The sequence below is a fragment of the Balaenoptera borealis genome (assembly GCF_965194805.1).
Source record: "Balaenoptera borealis genome assembly, chromosome: 17".
NCBI classification, from domain to species: domain Eukaryota; kingdom Metazoa; phylum Chordata; class Mammalia; order Artiodactyla; family Balaenopteridae; genus Balaenoptera; species Balaenoptera borealis.
In genome coordinates, this window is record NC_138876.1 from 44,764,669 (window position 1) to 44,788,250 (window position 23,582).

Below are 23,582 nucleotides of genomic sequence, written 5' to 3' on the forward strand. Positions count from 1 at the left end.
GTTAAGAAGAAATGGATAATTAACACAGTTCAACTGACTACCAAAAAAATATCATATTTCTATTGATCCAATATGTAAGTTCTATTTACCCAAGTCAGGATTTTTGGTGGGCAATAAAATATAGTCAACTGTAATAGCAAGTTAATATCTTAATTTTCTCTTTTCATTTTATAGTATTTTTACTGATGACATATGGAATTAATGCTTTACTGGAAAAGAGTTTTATCAGTAAAAATTCTGAGAATTGTCACTAATTGGCAAGGTATTTGGAGAATTGAAACTTCTGATTCCCCCTCAGATGTCATCATAGAGATACCTGCTTACTCCACCTGAAACTAGAGATTAGTTCTCTGGGAGTCAAGGTTAGGACACTGCAGTGTAATTGTGACTGGAAACTGGCAGGCTTATATTGTTCAGTAGAGACAGCAACTTTTTCATGAAGAAAGTTCTATTTACCTCTCCAGATTTACTTCAAGTTACTGACCTTGTTTATTCTGTCCTAAACACCCTGGCCTTCTGAGTCCATTGAAGATAGATGCCAACCTCTTTTCCTTAGTTGATTCCTAGGTTTTTAATATCTTTACATAGTGTTAATTTGTAGTGACATCATTTCGTTCATCTCTTCAACAAACACATATTAAACATAACATTTAATGAACCAGGAATACAACAATGATTACTATATAACTGATGCCTTTAAAAAGATACAAATGAAAAATTATCATTAAATACTGTCAGTGTAACCTTAGAGAAGGGAATGGGTAGGCATCTAATGTAAATTGGGTGAATTGTAATAAAGACTCTCCATTATTTGACTACTGCTGACAGCTTTTAAAACAAACACCTTTCTTTCCCCCTCTACCCCACATCTGGGCAAACTTATAGGAAGGCTTGAGTGCTTCCTTCTTTGTTATGGGAGGTTCAAGAACACTTTCCCTGGCCACACTCCCTAACCACCACAAAAATCTCAAGCTAGTCTCCTTCCCTTGGTCTCTCAAATCATTTTTTATGAGGGTAGGAGGCCCGCCCACTATCCCCAGAAAGCTGATTATGTAAGTAACAAACATTTTCAAACCTTCTTTGTGCCTGTGTGGCACCATCATTCTCAAGCCAAATTTTGAGAAAGGGTAGCCATCTTGTCTCTAAAGAGTGACCACAAAAGAGGTGATCATGAAAGGTAGCCTGGATGATATTTGAACAGCATCTTAAACTGTGTGTACTTAGCATGTAGGATTATAATTCTCTTTTTACCTATTTATGTCTTGCCCGGAAGTAACTAATATCCTTAAAGGCAAGAAATTACTCATTCTTGTATCCATATCAACCAGCATGGTACATGGAATGTAGTAAATGTTCAAACACTTTTTGAACACATGAATGGTTTTCAGATGCCAAGAGAGAGCACGATTTTAAGGAAGAGAGGGTAGTTGAGAGTATGAAAAGCAAAGAGGATAAATAAGAAGTGTATTAAAAAGTAGCTACTGAGTTTGGGAATTTAGAAGTAAATGATCATGTTTTTTCAGAATCCTTTAAAGTGTGATGAGGGCAAAAGTCAGGCTGCGAAGGACAGAGATGGGCAAGTTGAGACAGTAAATGTTGACTACTGTTTTAGTGAATTGGAATAAAGATTATTCAGGCAAGACTGAAGATAAGCAGAGAGAAGAGCAAGAAAAGAAAGCTTGGCCAGGTGAGGAATTTTTTTTTTTTTTTTTTTTTTTTGAGGAGGGGAATAAGATAACAAAATTTTTTTTTTTTTTTTTTTTTTTAATAAACTATGGTTACATCCAGTCAAGCAAACGAGATTAAGATAAGACACTAGAAAGAAGAGTTAATTGATAGATCTTGCCGGGAAAGGCAAGATGGAAGTTTTGGATTTTAAAAAATGAAGCTAAACTAACAAAGGTGGGGAGGAGAAAATTGCATGTGGCAGATTTGATCTTGATTAGAAGAAAGTACAACTCAACCAAATATACTCAAACAATGTAAGTACATATGGATATGGATGTGTGTATCTTTTAGGTGGCTAGGCAACAGGACTTTGAGGGAGAAAATGCATAATGGCTTCCTAAAGTGGTGGAAACAAGGTTATCTGTGGAGGGCCCTGAGGAATAGGATTTAGAAGGGGAATTAAGGATGTGGTTATGGTTTAGAACACTGGAAAGTAGGAATGGCAGAATCACTGAGCACAGAGAAGTGAAAACATTGACAGAGAGCACACAAGGCCCACCTTGTGGTAGAGACTAGGACTTTTCAGGGACACTGATCTGCAGAAATGTGTATATATTTTTGTATATACCACAAGAATTGGGATCCAGGATCTCAAGACTATACATATTAGATTCCCCTCCATTTTCACTCAGACTGCAACTAATTTTTCTAACAATTATTATGTCCTGTTTTGCTTTATCCTCTCTCTCCCTCACATTGATGTTAACCTGGATGGTTTGTCCTGGGCAAGCAAGACATGGGAAGATGTGCAGAGAGGTCCCGCTCACAGCTCCTCTTGGACTTGGGTTGCAGAACATTGCTATATAACATCCACTTTAGAACAATTTCTGATTTCTTTAAAAAGAAAGAAATTTAAAAAAGATTGAGATGGAGTCCAAATACATATTTTTATTAATTTTTGGATCTTCTGAACATTTAATGCAATTAAATCAATTACCCATAGAAAGAGAATCACTTTAAAAAGTGGATAAGGAATATACTGAAGTAAGAATATTCCAGAAAAATGAAACCTGAAGACATACATTCACACATGTGGCAGTGATTCATAATTGAATATTATTTTCTCTGTAGTTATGATGGTTTACATCAACCCCATTCCCAAACTAAAAGTAGCTGAGTAATATTACTGACACCGTCACTTTATCCTAGCTCCATACGTGCAAAATAAAAGATTTTAATTACAATTCACTCTGGTAGCATTACACAGGAAATTTCAATGAAAGTGCTGAGAGAAAATAATCACCCATGGAGCCTTAGGCTGGAAGGGAAATCTCTCTCTCTCTTTATGAAGTGTTTCTAATAGATATGTGTGAGGAGCAGCTTGGAGGATGAGACCATTTTCTTATATGACTATATTAGTATCTTTCAGAAACAGTATAAATTTGTGAAACAAGGAGGAGACTGAAATTTTCCATGATGAAAGATATTAAATACAAACTGCCTGTCTTAGGAAATTCACCCAAGAGTATATGAATAGGGATAGTATGTTTCAGATACTTTCTGACTCTGACAAACTCATATTGATCAAAAGGTATGGTGAATTTGACACAGTTCTTTGCCATGTTATGCTCAGTTCTAGTAACTGAAGAATAGCACTGTAGATCCACTATATATCCACAATACACTGTGACTGATGCACAAGCCCAAATAAAACAAGTGGTGAACACATATGTGACTAAGACTTAGAGTACAGGGCTTCTTTCTAATACCAGACTAAAGAAAGCCTTTGTGACAGTGATTCCAAACTTTAGTGTGTAAAATGAAAGTGGATGATTTTTTAAAAATTCTTATCCACATAGTCACCCCAAAGAAATTCTGATCCACTAGGTTTGGGGTAGGGTGCTTAAATCTACATATGTAGAAAATACCCATGGTGATTCTTGTGCAGATATTATAAGGATCACATTTTAACCAAGATTTAGGAGACAGCTGGCACCATCATTTTCTTGGTTTTAATTGATTAAGCCTCTACTCTACTCTGTTAAGTGAGACCCTCACTACTTCAATCTTTTCATTGGCAGAGTGAAGAGGAGCAATTGAACAAAAAAGGTTTACACAAGGCAAGAATTGTATGTCAATTCCATTTTTGGCAGTTACACTGCTATTCTCAAATTTTAATTCCAGAGCCAAAGCCAAAGGCATGGGTCCAAGCTCCAGGAAAAGCTGATATGTGGGAAGAACTGTGTTTGGCTTCATAAACACCAGTTCCACCATGTCTGTGTCTTTGGAGTGAGGTGAAAGGGTGAGGGCCTGGCCATCCAGTTATGCCTGAGGCACACTGTTCAGCCTGTCTCCCAAAGCCACATCGCCATTCTCATCCCTGCCCTCAGCAGCACCCTGAACTCCAAAAGAGATCTTTAACCAGCCTTTCCTCATCAAAATTCATTCTGTGCTTTGTTTTTTCCAGCCCTTGATGACAGTGTCATAAGCTTATCAGATGAACCAGTTCTTCCTAAGGCTAACACAATGCATGGCAGGACTTACATATGTTCTTCCTTTCTTATAATATTTACTCCATCCTAAATAGGTGGTTAATGCTGAGAATCTCAGGTCCCTTGGAAGACTGATGAAGTATATATTTGGACTCAGAAGACAGCTAGATATTCCTAAAATCATAGGGTTTGCCATGCCAACCAACCTCCTCCTCATCTATTCACTACCTGCCTTTATCCTCAGCCTTTCCTCCTCCCCCAAAACCATCTAGTGCCTAGGCATTGCATTCACTGCCCTCCCTTCCCCATTCTCTCTCAGGCTTCATTAGCCTAAGGAAAGGCACCTTTATTTAAACAATAGATCCCTTGCTACAAATTAAGAAAATAGGGAGCATGGAAGCTTGAGAACTCTGTAGCATATAAATCAAGGTGTAAAGAAGTGTAGAAATAGGGCTGTTAAATATGGAAGTTGATTTGGAAAACATATTACAGTCTAATAGAGTCTGTCTTTCTTTACTTTTCTACCTTCACAAGGCCAGAAATTGCTTTAAAACGAAGAAGGGAAAAAAGGCAGCTCTAAAAGCAAGGGAAGTAAAGATACAATTCTATTTTTTTTTAATTGAAGCATTTTATTTTTTTAATACAACAATTGTTCTTGTTAAGTATAAATTCTTACTGGACTTATTCATTAGCCAATTTCTAAATGTGGCCATAAAAACAAGAGGCTCCAAATAGGAAAAAAATACTAAAAAGCTCTCTATACTTAGTAGAGAGACTGGTCTTTATTATTTAGGACAGAAAAGAAATATGTTTGACCAAGATAACTTTCCTGTTGCTGGATCAATAGAAAATGAGTGAGGATTTTTACATAATGAGCACTCTGAAAGCCATAATTTCAGAGCACTTAGCTAATTTGTAATAACCTAGTATTCTTTCCTTCTTAATAAACAAACAAAAAAACACAAAGAAACAAACAAAAAGGTGGAAAGCTCTCACTGCAGTTAGCATCAGGACTCTGTTCTGCACCTGTCTCTGTGACAACTGGTAGAATTAAGCATGTCTCTTGTTATTTTCTTTAACAATATGATAGTTAAGGGAAAGCTAACTAATTCAATTCTATCTTCAAAACAGGATGGCTAATCATTAGAAACCATCACCAGAATATAATATCTCAGCTTCTGAACAACCATTGGTATACTGCAAACCCATTCTGACCACTTCACATGTTTCATGGCCAGAATCTCATCTCAGTAGCCAGGTATGGCTAGTAATATCTATGCTAACCTACACTTTCTAGCATTGAAATGCTTTAACCAGACAGTTCACAATTATTTCTCATGTTTTTGATGCAAAAACATCACATTATATTAAATATAAATAAAATTCTAGTAAGCCTAATTTTCAGACATAAAAAAAGGAATTTTTTAATATATAAGAAATTTATAACTCCCTGCTATGGACTTGTGTCTCCCTAAAATTCATATATTGAAGCCCTAACCCCCAATGTGACTGTATGTGGAGATTGAGCATATAGGGAAGTAATGAAGGTTAAATAAGGCCATAAGGGTGAAGTCCTAAGCTTATAGGTTTATAGGATCCTTTAGAAGAGACCAGAGAGCACTCTCTTTCCACCATGTGAAGGACACACCAAGAAAGTAGCTGTCTACTACTAGCTACTAACTACAAGCCAGAAAAGAAGCTCTCACCAGAAAATTGACTCAGTTGCCACCTTGATCTTTGACTTCCCAACTTACCAAACTTTGAGAAGTAAATGTCTATTGTTTAAGTTCACCAGTCTGTGGTATTTTATCATAGTAGTCTGCTAAGACATTCCTGTTATCACCATTCCTGCCACCCTATCTCAGGACACAGCACCCACATTTCTGCCATACTTTCTATTTTCTTTCCTTAATTTATTCTTATTCTTAGCACATATTATCATTTAACTTATAATAAAGGTATTTAAAGTTTATCCCATTTATTTTGCCTTCCCTTGTTAGAATGTAAGTTCCATGAGGGAAGGGATGTTTTTTCTGCTTTATTCACTGCCATACCTCCAACACCTAGAAGAGTGACTTATCTTCTTGTTCTTTGAGCAGTAACCCTTAAAATGCTGGAGAATATTGAACTCAGCCTAGAAACTCAGGAAAGACAAACAACAGTATATAAATGAAGAACCCAAACAAATTTAAAAATTAAATTATATATTAATTAAAATTAGAACACAAAGGATTTAAACCTGGTGTAAAAGGATTGTGTAAATGTAGTGTTGCAGCAAAAAGTAACTTTATTAGCCTTCCATAAATTGGCATACCATACCTTAAAATTTTAGGTTTAAATTTTGTAAGAACAAATTACAAAGAATATTTAATCCAGGAATTTTCAACACATTAGACTGTGGTCAGTCTAAGACCGGAAAATGTAATATTTGCTTTACAGGAGAGTAAATAATTTGAAATAATGCACACAAATCCATTTAAACTTAGTAGTTACCGTATTTCAATTTATTTCCACGTAAATTAGTTGTTATATGCTGAGTCAGTGCAAAGGATTATTTAAAAGATAATTAAATGCATTGAAAAATATAAAAATATGTGTGACATATTAGATGATACGATTTTTAACTAAAAATCTTAAGATTGTACAAGCCTCACTTAACTCCCTATTGAAAATCTGGCAACAAAATCACTGCCAAAAAGCATATTTTACATTGAATTAGACGATCATCCCACAGAATGCAGAACATGCATTTCTAGGCATACGTATGTTCAAAAACATACTAATATATTTTGGTAACCACTAAATGTCAAACATTATCCATACAAGGTATTAACACATTAATGTTTTCATTAAAAAAGAGGGATTTCTTTCCTCATTACATTACATATTTATACAATAAAGATCTGTCACATAAATTACTGCAAAGTAATTCAAGTTAGACTTTATAACACTTGAATCATATAATCGGGAAAATAACCTTTAAAATGAAAGACAAATGGTAAAATTTAAGGGCATTTAATTTGCATAAATGTAATGTTAACTGTCTTTTTCCTGGTTACACACTTTATGGTTAATTTATATATGTCACTCTATTAGGTCCTTAACTGGTCTTATAGGTCAGTTTTAATTTTTCCCAATTTTATTTTACCATAATAAGTAATATGAAAGTAATTTATCATATACAAAAATAAGGTAATCTCATAAAACTAATTCATCATGATTAGAAACAGTCTAGCATCAGTACCATATTATAGTTCTTCTGTTATTAATGTCTGCTTTGAAATAAACGTTTATGTTTTAGAATCTTGTGTGTCTGAAACTCATAGTCAGTTATTAAGTTCTCAAAACTCAATCCAGGGGTTCCTACAGGTCTAGTCACTGGGACCTTAGTATGCAAGATAAGCCTTAGAACAAAGGGTTATTTATGGTACATGTTTTGGTCTTCCTTTACTTTGAATATAATAACATTTGACACCAAAGTTATTAGCTTTTAAGTTTTATCCATTAGATGTCTACTATAAACACTGAAATGCATTCAAATACATCTTCTCATACAACTATGTGTCAGCTTTGTTAATAAAATAGAAGAAACCATCCATTGATTACCTATAATGATTTTAATGCCATCTACAGTCCATAATCTCTAACAAATTAGAAAATGCTTACAGTGCATGCATTTAATAATAGACTAAATTTGCACAGAAATACATCAATTTACACATAGCAAAATATATTTCTTTCTTAACTTCCCTTGACTCATGTTTATGTGCCAATGACCAATGGATTAGAGATGGTGAATGTTGCCACCATCCACCACTGGAATAATTTAATCAGAAAAGGAGAGTGAAATTCCTTTCTTTAAGGAAATTTTACTTCTAATTATTACTTCCACATTTTCTTGGAACAGTATTTGATGGGAAGAAAAATTGGCTTCACTCATTTCAATCCAAATTAGTGATGAAAGGATTGAAGCTTCCTGTGGGAAAAATACTACCCTTTGTAGTTCATGTCAATCAGAATTGACATGGCTAAATAAGTTACAAGAATTTGAAATGTTTATTATTCCCCTTTCATTTTATTACATTGTCTGCCTAGGACTCAATGGTAAAAATAAGGGCCATGTGAATGTTTACTACACATTTGCTAGGAACCATTACATCACACGGCAGATATTAGAATTTACTCTTACAGATGTTCTCAAAAACACCTAAATTACCAGTCTTTTAATTTTGTTTTCAAGTTACTTCTCAAACTCACTTTAAAGTACTTGGCTTTTTGTTAACTGGTAATTTCTAGAACAGTTAAAATGGCTTAAGACTAAAACGTGCATCTACATCTATCTTTGAAAGTGAGATTTCTTCATAGGTAAATCAAATTGTTAGATAAAAATATGAAACTATATAATTGTATGTGACTGAAAATATATGTAGAAACATGAAAACAATAACTTATACAAGTCAGCCTGGCCTGTGGTATTTATTTGTCAATACACTGTTGGTTTAGTGGGTTTAAAGATAATCACTTACCTAAGCTCCCTTCTAACAAAAGAAAAAAAAAAAAATAGGATAGGAGATCTACCTATCTATACGGATATAGATAGATAAATGTACTATATTATATTGACTATCTCTCTGAAATAGGAAAGTCCCAAACTACTATAGTCAATCCTATATTTGAATAGTACAAAGCTATTCTACTGGTGATATTTTCTCTTCTAAAAATCGTATTTGTGAAAAAAACATAAAATGTGCAACTTCCACATTCTCCGATTCCAAAAAAACTAAAGCTGAAAATGGAAACTTTTATGGGGTGGGAATGTGGAAATTAGGGCTATAAGGTCTGAAGATCCTAAGCATTTCCAATATTCACAGCAAAACAGACTAATGTCAAGGACATGGTTTCACTGGGATACTACTTATGTTGAAAACATTCCTGAAGACATCCATGCATGGAAAGGTATGGAGAAGAACGGTTTCTAGTTTGTCATTTGTTTTTGTTTGACTTACTTTCTGTGAATTTCATAATCATATAGCATGAAGTAACATTTAAGCTTATTGATATTTAATGGCTTTTTTGGTTAGGGAAAATGGCACACTTGCTAAGTTGTTTTTATGTATTAGTTACAGATGATCCTGCATTTTTACAAATGGCTTGCAAATGTTCTAAATCTCTTATATGACAAAGTATTTCTCACTTTTACAAATGAACTACAACAAACTGAATTAACACAAAATACTTTGGTATGAAAAAAGGAAATAAATTCATGTTTACCTTTCAGTACACTAAAACTAAATGCATACTGATTTTTATAAAATAACTATACAATAACCTACAGAGTGAATTTGCTTACTAACAAAGATTAGATAAAATTGTTGGCAAATCTTGAGCAGTGGTTATGTGGTTACTAAGTCACATCACACTTATTTTAGTAGAGGTCATTTGTAGGATCTACATAACAAAAAATGTTGTGAAAATACTTGAGTATGGCCTCTTCGGGGCAGTTGCTAAAGAGAAGAGCTGTACTGCAGCAAAAGAGTCTCAGATTTCACTGTGGTCACTGAGTTTGCTCAAATTCTGAAATAGAAGGGGAAGAAATTAGCACTTGCTACGTACTTAACCCTTAAGTTGATATCATAGTCAAAGAACAGTAGTAACTGAAGCAAGCTGTCCAGCCAAGCTAAGAAAATAGATATTCTCTGAGGCATCAGAGTATAGAAGTTTAAAGCTCCAGGTTCTAGGTCAGACTGCTGACTTTGAAACTGGCTCTACCACTTACAAATGGTATATCTTCCCTGGACCTCAGTTTCCCTATTTCTAAAAATAGGTTCAATAATAGTATCTACTTCATGAGGTTGTGGCAAATTTAGTGAAGTAACATAGGTAAAGCTCTTAGCACATTCCTGGAACATAATGAGCACACAGTGAATATTAGATATATAACAGTAGCAGCAGCAGCAGCAGCAGCAGTAATAGTAGTAGTAGAAATGATAATAATAACAATAATGTTATTATTATTATTTTGTAAATACATACTGTTCTAATTGCACATAATAGAGATGACTCAGAGAGATAACAAATGCTGTTCTAGGGATAAGGAAAGGCCAAACAATTCAAAATCAAAGAAAAATTATGGGAAATCAAAGTTCTAGGAACAGTTCTAAAACTAACCATACAGCCCAGTATTGGAAGGTAACTTTGACTCTTCACACCATGTGAGTGTTGGGCTCTGCAAATAGTATTTCCAAAGGTGGCAATATGAGCTTAGAGTAAAGGGTATGAGAGCAGCAAAAAGCTATAAGGCTATATTTAGAGTTTTTGCATTTGACAGAGGTGGATTCCAATTCCCAGGATAGTAGATCCTGGAAGACGCATTTATTTTATAAGCAAGCAGTTTGCACTTAATAGGTGATCACCAAATCCTCTAAGCAGTGATATTGTTGGAAGATCCAAATTATTAAACAAGTCATAACTTGTCCACAAAAGGAATGAAAAAATTCCTTTACTTGTAGCAGAGGACTCTGAGGAGAGGGCACATTTTAATAGGTTTTTAGATGTCAGTGGGATAATAGGCTAATATAAAAAAAATGCAAAGCCCTTGTATTCTACATTCCAATTTTCTTATAATTCTGGCATGCAAACTTACTCAACTTACCTTATTTAAGTGGATGTTACTTATTGCAGCAGACACTGATTCAAAAAAAATTGGTTTCTCTGAATCTAGGTTTCCCCAGTATTTCATTGCTTTTATCAAGGAAGCTATAAGAAAACACAAGTGATATAAGGTTACATGGAGCAGCAGAAGGATTATGTCCAATGTTAGCCAAGGATACTCCCTTACCTGTGCAGTGGACTAATGATACATCCACACTCTTGTTCTTACAGTCCGTGTAAACCTGGAAGAATTAAAATAGTACACCCACAATTAATTCAGGATAGCTGGCAGGAAGGAATAAGATGAGCTTCAGAAGGCAGAATTTCTAGTAAAAAAAGCCAGTGTTTATGATACCACACCACCAGGGGGTGGCATTGTAATACATTCAGGCATACTCTGACCCACTTCTAAAAGAGACGGTCTTAGCAAAGGAAGATGAACGTCAGCAAGGCATTTACCTTTTTTTCTTTCTTTCTTTCTTTCTTTCCTTTTTTTAAAATAGATCTTTATTGGAGTATAATTGCTTCACAATACTGTGTTAGTTTCTGTTGTATAACAAAGTGAATCAGCTATATGTATACATATATCCCCATATCCCCTCCCTCTTGCATGTCCCTCCTACCCTCTCTATCTCACCCCTCTAGGTGGTCACAAAGCACGAGCTGATCTCCTTGTGCTATGCTGCTGCTTCCCACTAGCTATCTGTTTTACATTTGGTAGTATATATATGTCGATGCTACTCTCACTTTGCCCCAGCTTCCCCCTCCCCCTCTGTGTCCTCAAGTCAATTCTCCACGTCTATGTCTTTATTCCTGCCCTGCCACTAGGTTCATCAGTGCCATTTTTTTTTTTTTTTTTTAGATTCTCTATATATGCGTTAGCATACAGTATTTGTTTTTCTATTTCTGACTTACTTCACTTTGTATGACAGACTCTAGGTCCATCCACCTCACTACAAATAACTCAATTTCATTTCTTTTTATGGCTGAGTAATATTCCATTGTGTATATGTGTCACATCTTCTTTATCCATTCATCTGTCAATGGACATTTAGGTTGCTTCCATGTCCTGGCATTTTCCTTTTATGTAACTAAGTTTTGCTGCTTACATTTTTCATTTTATTTAATAAAAATAAAAACACCACCTTTCCTTCCCTATAAGAATGATATAAAATTGTTTTCAACCATCTTTTATTGGAAGTCAAGGACCCATCTGTGAATATGAAACTGCTTACCTACTGCTTACTTTAATATTTTACAACAATTTGTACACATTCATGGATTCTCTAAACCCCATCCATGGACAGTAAATTGAGAACCTCACTATAATCAAAGCCAAGTTTGATTGCCCAACTTCCATTTTTAGGGTCCACCAAGATGAGAGATCCTGACTAATTTTCTTGGCATACTGCAGGGTCTTGCCTTCTTTAAGTCCAAGAAAATCTCAAGTAGTAACAACCTTACTGAAGGCCCTGATCTTAAATTCACCCAGACCAAAGTCAGCCGACAAAACTCAGTAAATCCAGAAGTTTTAGTAACAGTAGGATGGATTTGGCTACATAATAGTAAAGTGTCATACATATAAAATGTAGAATGCTGCATTTACAAAACATTTTAAGAGTATGCATGATACACCCAAAAATTTCCCTTATATTCTTCCAGCAATAAGCAGTTATCTCTATGGTAGAAGAATTGTGGAATAATAGGAGACATCACTCTGAGCATAAATAAACAAGCAAATAAACAAATAAATAATACATGGCCTGAGACTCGCCATTGAATAAATGGCTCCCGTTTTTGTAAGATAAAATGACAATTCAAAGTGATCTGTCAGTGTTTTACTTTTTCTTAAGCTCAGTGAAGCACAAACACATTGCTATGGGTGGTTTGTTGATGCTGATAAACATATTCTCTATTTCACTAAGTAGAAGTGTCCTAAGTAGAAGAATAAATAGAACTCACTCCATTTTCTTCAACCTATAACTCTTAGGAGAATCTTCCTTATACCAAAGTGACTAAGAAAATAATCCAGGGAGTGTTTTTGGGAAGCAGGAAGACATGCATGGCTGAAGAGACTCTGTGGCTCTTTACTCTGGACCCTATTTCAGGGTGGCAGGAACTCAGAAATAGTATTAGTTGCAGTGATATTATTTTAACAAATGACTTTTGCAAAATGAGAACAAATAATAGAAGCTAGCATTATTGAATACTTACTAACTTCTAGAAACCTTTTTATATGCTTTATATACAATATGTCATTTCTAAGCTTCACAACAACTTGAAGTATTTCTACTTCCAGTTTACAAAAAAGCAAACAAATACTTAAACCCAGATCCTAGAACTAGTTATGTAGCTAATATTTGGACCTAGAATTTGTCTATATTTAAAGTCTATGGTCATAACATACATCATAATTTACTGTAACCATGATGAAATAAACTAAATAGTAATAAGGAAACTAAAAATAGCAAATTGATACAAAACTGCTGGTTTTGTATATACAGAAGGGCAAATGTCATTTTCTGCCAATTTAAAAATAAAATGCATCAGTTGACTTATTCCTTCATTATGTTGTGTAGTATTTTAAAACCATTAAGATGAATTCTTAAAAGTTTCTTTCTCAGCATGCCCAAAACCTAGATTATTTGAATTCCTCTGAATTTTCAACCTTAGATCTTAAACTCACTGACAATAAGTAACCATTTCCTCCTCTTTACTAACTCTAAGTCCTGATTTGCAATATCTAGAGGACAGCTAATAAATACTGGAGTATATTCAAAACAAATTTTAAATACAATTAAGCAAAAAATATACATACTGACTTTTCCCAGTAAAAGGACAATCCTAGTCTAGTATTGCTCAAAACATAATCCTTGGACAAACTACATTGTTCAAAATGATTATTCCTGGGCCAGAACCAGGACTCAGAAAACTGCATTTTCTTCCTTCCAGTTTTATTGAGTTATAATTGACATACATCACTGTATAAGTTTAAGGTATACAGCATAAGGATTTGACATACATACATCATGAAATGATCACCACAGTAAGTTTGGTGAACATCCATCATCTAATATAGATACAAAATTAAAGAAATAGAAAAAAGATACTTTTCCTCTGATGAGAACTCTCAGGATTTACTCTCTCAACAACTTTCATATATAACATACAGAAGTGCTCATTCTATTTATCATGCTGTACCTACATCCCTAGTACTTTTTATCTTATAACCAGGAGTTTGTACCTTTTAACTGCCTTCATCCAATTCCCCCTCCCCTCACCCCTTGCCTCTGGTAACCACAAATCTGATCTCTTTTTCTATGAGTTTGTTTGTTTGTTTGCTTTTGGAGTATAATTGACCAACAACACTACGTTAGTTCCTGCTAACATAACATAATGTTTCAAAATTTCTGTACATTTCAAAATGATCACTCCATCAAAAGACTGCATCTTAAATAAGCTCCCCAGGTGATCCTTATACACATAGGTTTAACAGTGTTCTTCTAGACCTTGGCAACACAGTAAATAAAAGTGCTGAACACAAGAAGCCCTCCAATGATGAGAGACTCTCTGTTTACAGTCAGGATTTAGATGCAAGAAAAGTATTGAGGTTGAACCCTATGCCAAATTGTGTGAAGTTTTTATGGTGAGCAACAAGAAATTAAAAGCATGTTACACATGGAAAAGGGTGATTTACCAAAAACAGCCACTAGATTTAAGGCCTAGGATATTTAAAATTCAATTATTTTGCATAATTTATTTCTTTTTTGAATATCTACTAAATCTGAAACAAAATCGCCCCCCCCATTTTTACAAAATGAATAAACTGAGATCCAGACAGGTTAGACAATTTTCCTAACACCTCCCAGCAGATGTGATAGATCTGAGACTACACTCTGTCACATAGTAAGCTGCTTCTCTTCACATAGTCCCACCCCATCTTTACAGGAAAGCCAGACTGAAGCTGACCTTTGTACTATCTTGAGTTTGAAAGGTTGGACATTTCAAATTTAAAATATGAATGAATAGAAACAGTTATGCAACACCATGGGAAAGCGATCATAATCTACAATGTGAGACCTTCTAAAGACTACTGGTTTTAACTCTTTAAAAGTCAATGTCCAATTTTGACTTTTGGCCATGAAGAGTAATTAATATAAAGACTATCCTATCGTCTGTAAATAAGTAGACAAATGGAGAAAATATATAAATTGTTTTCCGGCAATGGGAACAGGCAGCAAAGGACTGAGTTCTCTGAAAGAAAGAAAACAAATGAGGTGAGCTCTCAGATCATCTCAGCTTTCTGCTGCAAAGCAGTTTGTGGACCACGACATGATGAGGGGGGACCCAAGCAAAATGCAGCCACTTCACTGAGCAAGAAGACAGAACTGGCATTCAGGAAGGATTGAGTGGGTGAAATTTATGGGAGAGAGTAATGGAAAGAAGGGACATATGCAGGGAAAGAGCTCCAGAAATTGCCATAGGTTATGATTAAGTTTTTGGCTGAATACAAAGCCTCACACAGCATGAGACTGTATGAAGCCAGGGTAAGAGAACCGCTGGGGAGCAAACAGCCAAAGGCGAGGTGAACCAAGTTCCACACAGCAGAAGCTAATGGAGGACTGAGGACAGCTGAGAAATAGACACTGCTTGATCCTCAAGATCCTCTTTCATATTTAAGGTATTGAGGAGAAAATAAATGGAAATAAGAAAGGGAGTACGTTCCTTGTTGACTTAGTATTTACTCAAAAAAAAAGGAGGAAACAATTCCAGAAGTGTCTGAGTTTTCCTTGAATTGGCAAAATTAGGTGTTCCATCTAACTAAATGGAGGCTTCAGTTTTAAAGAAATAAAACTTTTATTTTTTGCAATCAGGATCATGGAGACCCCATGGAGATCATGGGGTAGAGGACACCACTGTCTGAGAGAATGGAGAAAACCCCCTGCACTGGGTATTATTTCAGAGACCAGGAATGGTTTCAGGTCAGACTGTACCCATCCACGATGTGAGAGACGACATCCTGCCATCATCAGGCCACTTGCTCATGGAGGGGACTTTTCTCCTCCTTTCTAGAAGCCTAGGAGTTGACTGCCCAGCATCTGCTATACCAATTACATCTCAAGTCTATGTTCTGTTCTAACACCCCACATGAATATCCACCTCTACTCCTCCCGCCCCCTCCAGATTCACACACAGTTAGAAACTTCACGGCATCTCCTGAAAAGAAATCTACAGTAGTGGGAGAAATAAAGTCTATGTCCTTTGGGGAGAATGGGTGAGATGAGTATTGAAACAAGCAGGATCAAAACCCCAGAGCTGAGAGAGAGGCTGGTGAAACCCTGTTACTAAAGGGAAGGGAAAGAATCAGTCCAAACACAAGTTGTGCAAATACCTCAACAAGCATGGAGACTCCAGAATAGTCAGAAAAGGTCAATCCACTGCAATCTAGGATTAAAGAACACTTCTGATTCAGGCAGGGTTGTGTTGCTTCTTCTGTAGGAGGAACAGAGTTGAGTTAGGGAGAATTCTTAGAGATTTTTACTATTGATATTGTTGAACATTGGGAAGATTAACGGTGGCCTCGTGTTTAACAAGGACAATTCCAAACACTTTTAATTTTTACATTTTTCAGTTAATTACTAATTATTTTTGAACTCTTTGATTTTTGAATATTCAAATGTTATCTCAGGTAATTATTACATAACTCAGATAGGAAGATGGGCTAACTTAATTACCAGTATCATTTCACAGATAAACAAACTGAAGCTCAGCAAGTTTAGATGATTCTGAAAGGAGACCTGGCAAGTTAGTGCCAAACACAGCCCAGAACCGAGGCCACTAGACATCCTCAAAATTCTCTTTGCAGAATATCCCACATTTTCTTTCATGCATATGCCCAGAGGTAGAGCCCTATTTTGTGGTGTCTGAAGTTTATACAATTTTCGTGTCACACTAAAGAAAAGATTCCATCTTGGAGCTTGTCCCTCAGACTTAGAAGCGTTCTGTGTGAGGGGCCTGAAAATTAAACTTCATTTGGTTCATAGTAAATCTGACTCTGAATGCACCTGGTGGGAATTTTGTTTTTAATTAGGAGTTCATGACCTCTTTTTCACTAATGTCCTCAGGGCCACAGTTTTCTCGTGTGAAATGACATATTTCTAAACAGTGACAGGCCACCACATCTGAGGTCCCTCTAAGGAGTGATAAGGTTCTGAGAGCAAATCATGTAGGCCAAGATTCCCCCACCATTAGTAGGGGGAATTCAAATAAACTCCAATTCATTCATTATTATGAAATTCTCTGAAAATATAAATTTTTAATTGGAATAGTTTTGCTATGTAAAATGTCCATGGTTTTCCTCTATAGTGGCTACAGAAAAATGGGAATATGGTTGTTTCTCAATTAGCATTGAAGGGAAGTATGAGGGAAAATGGGTATTTTTAAAAACTAAGAAATGCTAAAAAGTAATTTTTAATGTATTTTAAGAGTGGTATTCAGGTATAGGATTTGTTTCCAAGTTTCATCTTTAGATGTATATTCATATTTATTAATTGAAATAATAACTATAGAGCATGAGTATGTTCAAGAAATTTTTTGAAATGAAGTGAACGATACAAATGTGCAAGATCCTATTACTTTCTTCTAGGAGTTTATTTTAGTGCCAAGGATAATATTGGTAAATAATACATGATTAAAAATGAAAGAGAATGGACATTTAAAAGAGGAAGAAGTGTCTTTGGGGCAATCAGGGAAGGCTTCACACAAAAGTAAGCTTGAAGGTTATGTTTAATTCTAAAAGGTAGAAATAAGATGGAGTTGTAAGCATTCTAATCATATGGACAGCTTTAATTAAACACTAATGATAGTCTGAGATCTCAAACTTTTCCTGCTCCCAGTCAATCAATATTTATTGGGGGCCTACCTCATGCCAGGTACTCTAGTAGTGCCTTCTGTTTCCCTTTTTCTCCCATGAGAAGGAGGGCTGAGGGTAAGTATAGATTCAGGCTATGATACTGGCTCAAAATGGTAAATTAGAAATTCAAACAAAATGAAAAGTGACCACAACTTAGCTCTTCCACTGACCACTTGGTAGTAACAATTATAATTCAATATTTGCCTAACTAAAATAGGACCTAGCCCTACTATGCCAGGGCTCTTATTTATAACTCACATATAATGTGTCCCTGCTCATTATCAGAGATTGGAGAGAGGGTTTAAGAATACAGGAAAAATAAAAATATGTATCTTAAGCAAAGATAAACAGTGGAATGTTGATTGGTATTTATTCCTTTTATCTCCTAGTCTCACAGACACACACACACATGCACACACATACGCACACATATAGGTTGGCACTACATTAATTAGTTTAGAGATACATTTATTCCACCTTATTTAGAATTACAGAGGCAGAATTACTAGATCAATATTAAAAGATTGGCTAAGACATTTGGCCAATTATTTGTTTGTGATATGTATTTCCTTGCAATTTTTTTATGATTCATAAATATACTTTTATCCAATTTGGAAATATTTTATTGAATTTTCAGAGTATAAGAATCTATAACAATTAAATATCAGATAAGCTTTCCTACAAAAGTTCAATAATTCACAAGATAAACATACATAAAATATATAAAATGGATTAGATATTTCCTTACAAAGTTAGATATAAAAAACTTTAGTAAGACTAATCGTTTGCAATGTACCATGGAGTTCAAAATTTGAAGGGGTCATATGCAATTCTCCTGAATATATCTGTTTTAGAAAATAAACTGTATATGATTTTTTAAAAGACATCTCAGACCAGCTCTTTTTACATCTTTTCAGAATGTCAATAGTGTACATATCTTTTCAAGCTCTATGTTTAAAGAAAACATATTTATACCATGGCAATTGGCAAGTTCAACAAATCAGTGCTTTTCCACCACCCCAAGCCATAACCTCCACTCCAAGAGTTGTTTGTCAAAGACTTACCAGCACATCACTACGTAAATCTGGTACTCTTGTTAAACAAAGAAAATAATCAATAATGTTTAAAAATTCAATGGCTTGGATTAAATAAATAAATGAAACCTCTGACATATTTAGCAATAGATCTTAAAATGACAGTGATGCTCTACACACAGCCTGCTGTCTCTGCCTCCATCTTGAGTTGGGATGCTGTGCAACCACTTTGAGCTAGAAACTCTGGTCTGAAGGTGCTGGGTTTGAGGTCTCTGCAGGCTGCAACCTATAAGCCAGTGAAACTAGACTAAGTGCAAAACAAAAGAAAAAAAAAAGTGGCCTGGAACTGTACCAGCAATATTTTCAAGGTTCTCCTGTATACAATTTAATGAGTTTGGACATATGCAAACACTCATGAAAACATCACCATTATCAAGCTGAAGGTGTCATTACTGTGATCTGTGGGATGATTCTGCACACGAGCTGGTATTTCTCTTTCCTCTCATCAGACTTGGAGCTGTGTGGCTGGCAGGGTCTTGGTGCTCCAGCCGGGTGTCGGCTCTGTGCCTCTGAGGTGGGAGAGCTGAGTTCAGGACATTGGTCCACTGAGACCTCCCAGCTCCATGAAATATCAACCAGCGAAAGCTCTCACAGAAATTTCCATCTCAACCCTAAAACCCAGCTCCACTCAGCAAGCAGTAAGCTACAGTGCTGGACAACCTATGCCAAACCTCTAGCAAGACAGAAACACAACTACACCCATTAGCAGAGAGGCTGCCTAAAATCGTAATAAGGTCACAGACACTCCCAAAAAAGCCACCAGACGCAGTCCTGCCCACCAGAAAGACAAGATCCAGCTGCATCCACCAGAACACAGGCACTAGTACCCTCCACCAGGAAGCCTACACAACCCACTGAACCAACCATAGCCACGGGGGTAAAGACCAAAAACAATGGGAACTACGAATGTGCAGCCTGTGGAAAGGAGACACCAAACACAGTAAGTTAATCAAAATGAGAAGACAGAAAAACACACAGCAGATGAAGGAGCAAGGTAAAAACACACCAGAAAAAAAAAAAAAAAAAGAGGAAATAGGCAGTATTCCTGAAAAAGAATTCAGAGTAATGATAGTAAAGATGATGCAAAATCTTGTAAATAGAATGGCGAAAACACAAGAAACGTTTAACAAGGACTTATACAACTAAGAGAAAACGAAAAATGATGAACAACACAATAAATGAAATTAAAAATTCTCTAGAAGTAATCAACAGCAGAATAACTGAGGCAGAAGAACGGATAAGTGACCTGGAAGATTAAAAAAAATGGAAATAACTACTGCAGAGCAGAATAAAGAGAAAAGAATGAAAAGAATTGAGGACAGATTTAGAGACCTCTGGGACAACATTAATCACACTGACATCCGAATTATAGGGTTTCCAGAAAAGAGAAAAAGAAAGAGTCTGAGAAAATATTTGAATAGATTATAGTTGAAAATTTCCCTAACATGGGAAAGGAGAAAATCAATCAAGTCCAGGAGGCACAGAGTGTCCCATACAGTATAAATGCAAGGGGAAACACACCAAGACACATATTAATCAAACTATCAAAAATTAAATACAAAGAAAAAATATTAAAAGCAGCAAGGGAAAAAACCAAATAACATACAGGGGAATCCCCATAAGGTTAACAGCAGATCATTCAGCAGAAACTCTGCAAGCCAGAGGAAGCGCCAGGACATATTTAAAGTGATGAAAGGGAAAAATATACAACGAAGATTACTCTAACCAGCAACGATCTCATTCAGGTGTGATGGAGAAATTAAAAGCTTTACAGACAAGCAAAAGCTAAGAGAATTCAGCATCACCAAACCAGCTTTAAAACAATTGCTAAAATAACTTCTCTAGGCGGGAAACACAAGAGAAGGAAAAGACCTACAATAACAAACTGAAAACAATTAAGAAAATGGTAATAGGAATATACATATCCATAATTACCTTAAATGTAAATGGATAAAATGCTCCCACCAAAAGACAGAGGCCAGTTGAATGGATACAAAAATAAAACCCGTATATATGCTGTCTACAAGAGACCCACTTCAGACTAGGGACACATACATCCTGAAAGTGAGGGGATGGAAAAAGATATTCCATGCAAATGGAAAATCAAAAGAAAGCTGGAGTAGCAATACTCATATAAGACTAAAAAGACTTTAAAATAAAGACTATTACAAGAGACAAAGAAGGACACTACATAATGATCAAGGGATCAATCCAGGAAGAAGATAAAGCAATTGTAAATATTTATGCACCCAACATAGGAGCACCTCAATACATAAGGCAAGTGCTAACAGCCATAAAAGGGGAAATCAACAGTAACACAATCATAGTAGGGGACTTTAACACCCCACTTTCACCAATAGACAGATCATCCAAAATGCAAATAAGTAAGGAAACACAAGCTTTAAATGATACATTAAACAAGATGGACTTAATTGATATTTATAGGACATTCCATGCAAAAACAACAGAATATGCTTTCTTCTCAAGTGCTCATGGAACATTCTCCAGGATAGATCATATCTTGGTTCACAAATCAAGCCTTGGTAAATTTAAGAAAATTGAAATTCTATCAAGTATCTTTTCTGACCGCAATGCTATAAGACTAGTTACCAATTACAGGAAAATATTTGTAAATAATACAAACACATAGAGGCTAAACAATACACTACTTAATAACCAAGAGATAACTGAAGAAAACAAAGAGGAAGTCAAAAAACCTAGAAACAAATGACAATGAAAACACACAGACCCAAAACCTTTGGGATGCAACAAAAGCAGTTCTAAGAGGGAAATTTATAGCATTACAATCCTACCTCAAGAAACAAGAAACATCTCAAATAAAAAACCTAACATTACACCTAAAGCAATTAGAGGAAGAAGAACAAAAAAGCCCCAAAGTTATCAGAAGGAAGCAAATCATAAAGAACAGATCAGAAATAAATGAAAAAGAAATGAAGGAAACCATAACAAAGATCAATAAAATTAAAAGCTGGTTCTTTGAGAAAATAAATAAAGTTGATAAACCATTAACCAGACTCATCAAGAAAATAAAAAGGGAGAAGACTCAAACCAATAGAATTTGAAATGAAAAAGGAGAAGGAACAACTGATACTGCAGAAATACCAATGATCATGAGTGATTACTACAGGCAACTATATGCCAATAAAATGCACAACCTGGAAGAAATGGACAATTACTTAGAAATGCACAATTTCTGAGAGTGTACCAGGAAGAAATAGAAAATATGAACAGACCAATCACAAGCACTGAAAATTAGACTGTGATTAAAAATTTTCCAACCAAAGAAAGCCTAGGACCAGATGGCTTCACAGGTGAATTCTCTCAAACATTTCGAGAAGAGCTAACACCTATCCTTCTCAAATTCTTCCAAAATATAGCAGAGGGAGGAACACTCCCAAACTCATTCTACAATGCCACATCACCCTGATACCAAAACCGGACAAAGATGTCACAAAGAAAGAAAACTACAGGCCAATATCACTGATGAACATAGATGCAAAAATCCTCAAGAAAATATTAGCAAGCAGAATCCAACAGCACATTAAAAGGATGATAAACCATGATCAACTGGGGTTTATCCGAGGAATGCAAGGATTCTTCACTATACGCAAATTGATCAATGTGATACACCATATTAACAAATTGGAGGAGAAAATCCATATGATCGTCTCAATAGATGGAGAAAAAACTTTTGACAAAATTCAACACCCATTTATGATAAAAAGCTCTGGAAAGTAAGCAAAGAGGAAACTTACCTCAACATAATAAAGGCCATATATGCCAAACCCACAGCCAACCTTGCTCTCAATGGTGAAAAATGGAAACCACTTCCTCCAAGATCAGGAATAAGACAAGGTGGTCCCTTCTCACCACTATTATTCAACATAGTTTTGGAAGTTTTAGCCACAGCCATCAGAGAAGAAAAAGAGATAAAAGAAATCCAAAGAGGAAAAGAAGAAGTAAAGCTGTCACTGTTTGCATATGACATGATACTATACATAGACAATCCTAAAGATGATACCAGAAAACTTCTAGAGCTAATCAATGAATTTGGTAAAGTAGCAGGATACAGGGTTAATGTACAGAAATCTCTTGCATTCCTATACATTAATGATGAAAAATCTGAAAGATAAATTAAGGAAACACTCCCATTTACCATTGTAACAAACAGAATAAAATACCTAGTAATAAACCTACCTAAGGAGAAAAAAGACCTGTATGCAGAAAACTATAAGACACTGATGAAAGAAGTTAAAGATGATACAAGCAGATGGAGAGATATACTATGTCTTAGATTGGAAGAATCAACATTGTGAAAATGACTATACTACCCAAAGAAATCTACAGATTCAGTGCAATCCCTATCAAAGTACCAATGGCATTTTTCACAGAACTAGAACAAAAAATTTCACAATTTGTATGGAAACACAAAAGACCCTGAATAGCCAAAGCAATCTTGAGAAAAAAAAAAAAAAAAAAAGGAGCTGGAGGAATCAGGCTCCCAGAGTTCAGACTATACTACAAGGCTACAGTAATCAAGACAGTATGGTACTGGCACAAAAACAGAAATATAGATCAATGGGACAGGATATAAAGCCCAGAGATAAACCCACGCACTTATGGTCACCTTATTTTTGATAAAGGAGGCAAGAATATACAATGGAGGAAAGACAGCCTCTTCAATAAGTGGTACTGGGGAAACTGGACAGCTACATGTAAAAGAATGCAATTAAAACACTCCCT

The 23,582-nt window shown here is 35.4% G+C and overlaps 1 protein-coding gene across 1 annotated transcript in view; it reads right to left on the reverse strand.

Annotated features, from left to right (window-relative positions):
• Positions 1 to 425: 425 nt before the first annotated feature.
• Positions 426 to 23,582, reverse strand: part of SLC26A7 (solute carrier family 26 member 7) — a 329,129-nt gene continuing 305,972 nt past the window's right edge. Inside the window, exons 16-19 of the mRNA XM_082363299.1 lie at positions 16,204 to 16,304; positions 10,999 to 11,053; positions 10,813 to 10,916; positions 426 to 9,734 (exon numbers count right to left, since the gene is read on the reverse strand). Coding sequence (XP_082219425.1) covers positions 9,699 to 9,734; positions 10,813 to 10,916; positions 10,999 to 11,053; positions 16,204 to 16,304 — 296 coding nt within the window. The 3' untranslated portion in view covers positions 426 to 9,698. The remainder of the gene's footprint in view (positions 9,735 to 10,812; positions 10,917 to 10,998; positions 11,054 to 16,203; positions 16,305 to 23,582) is intronic.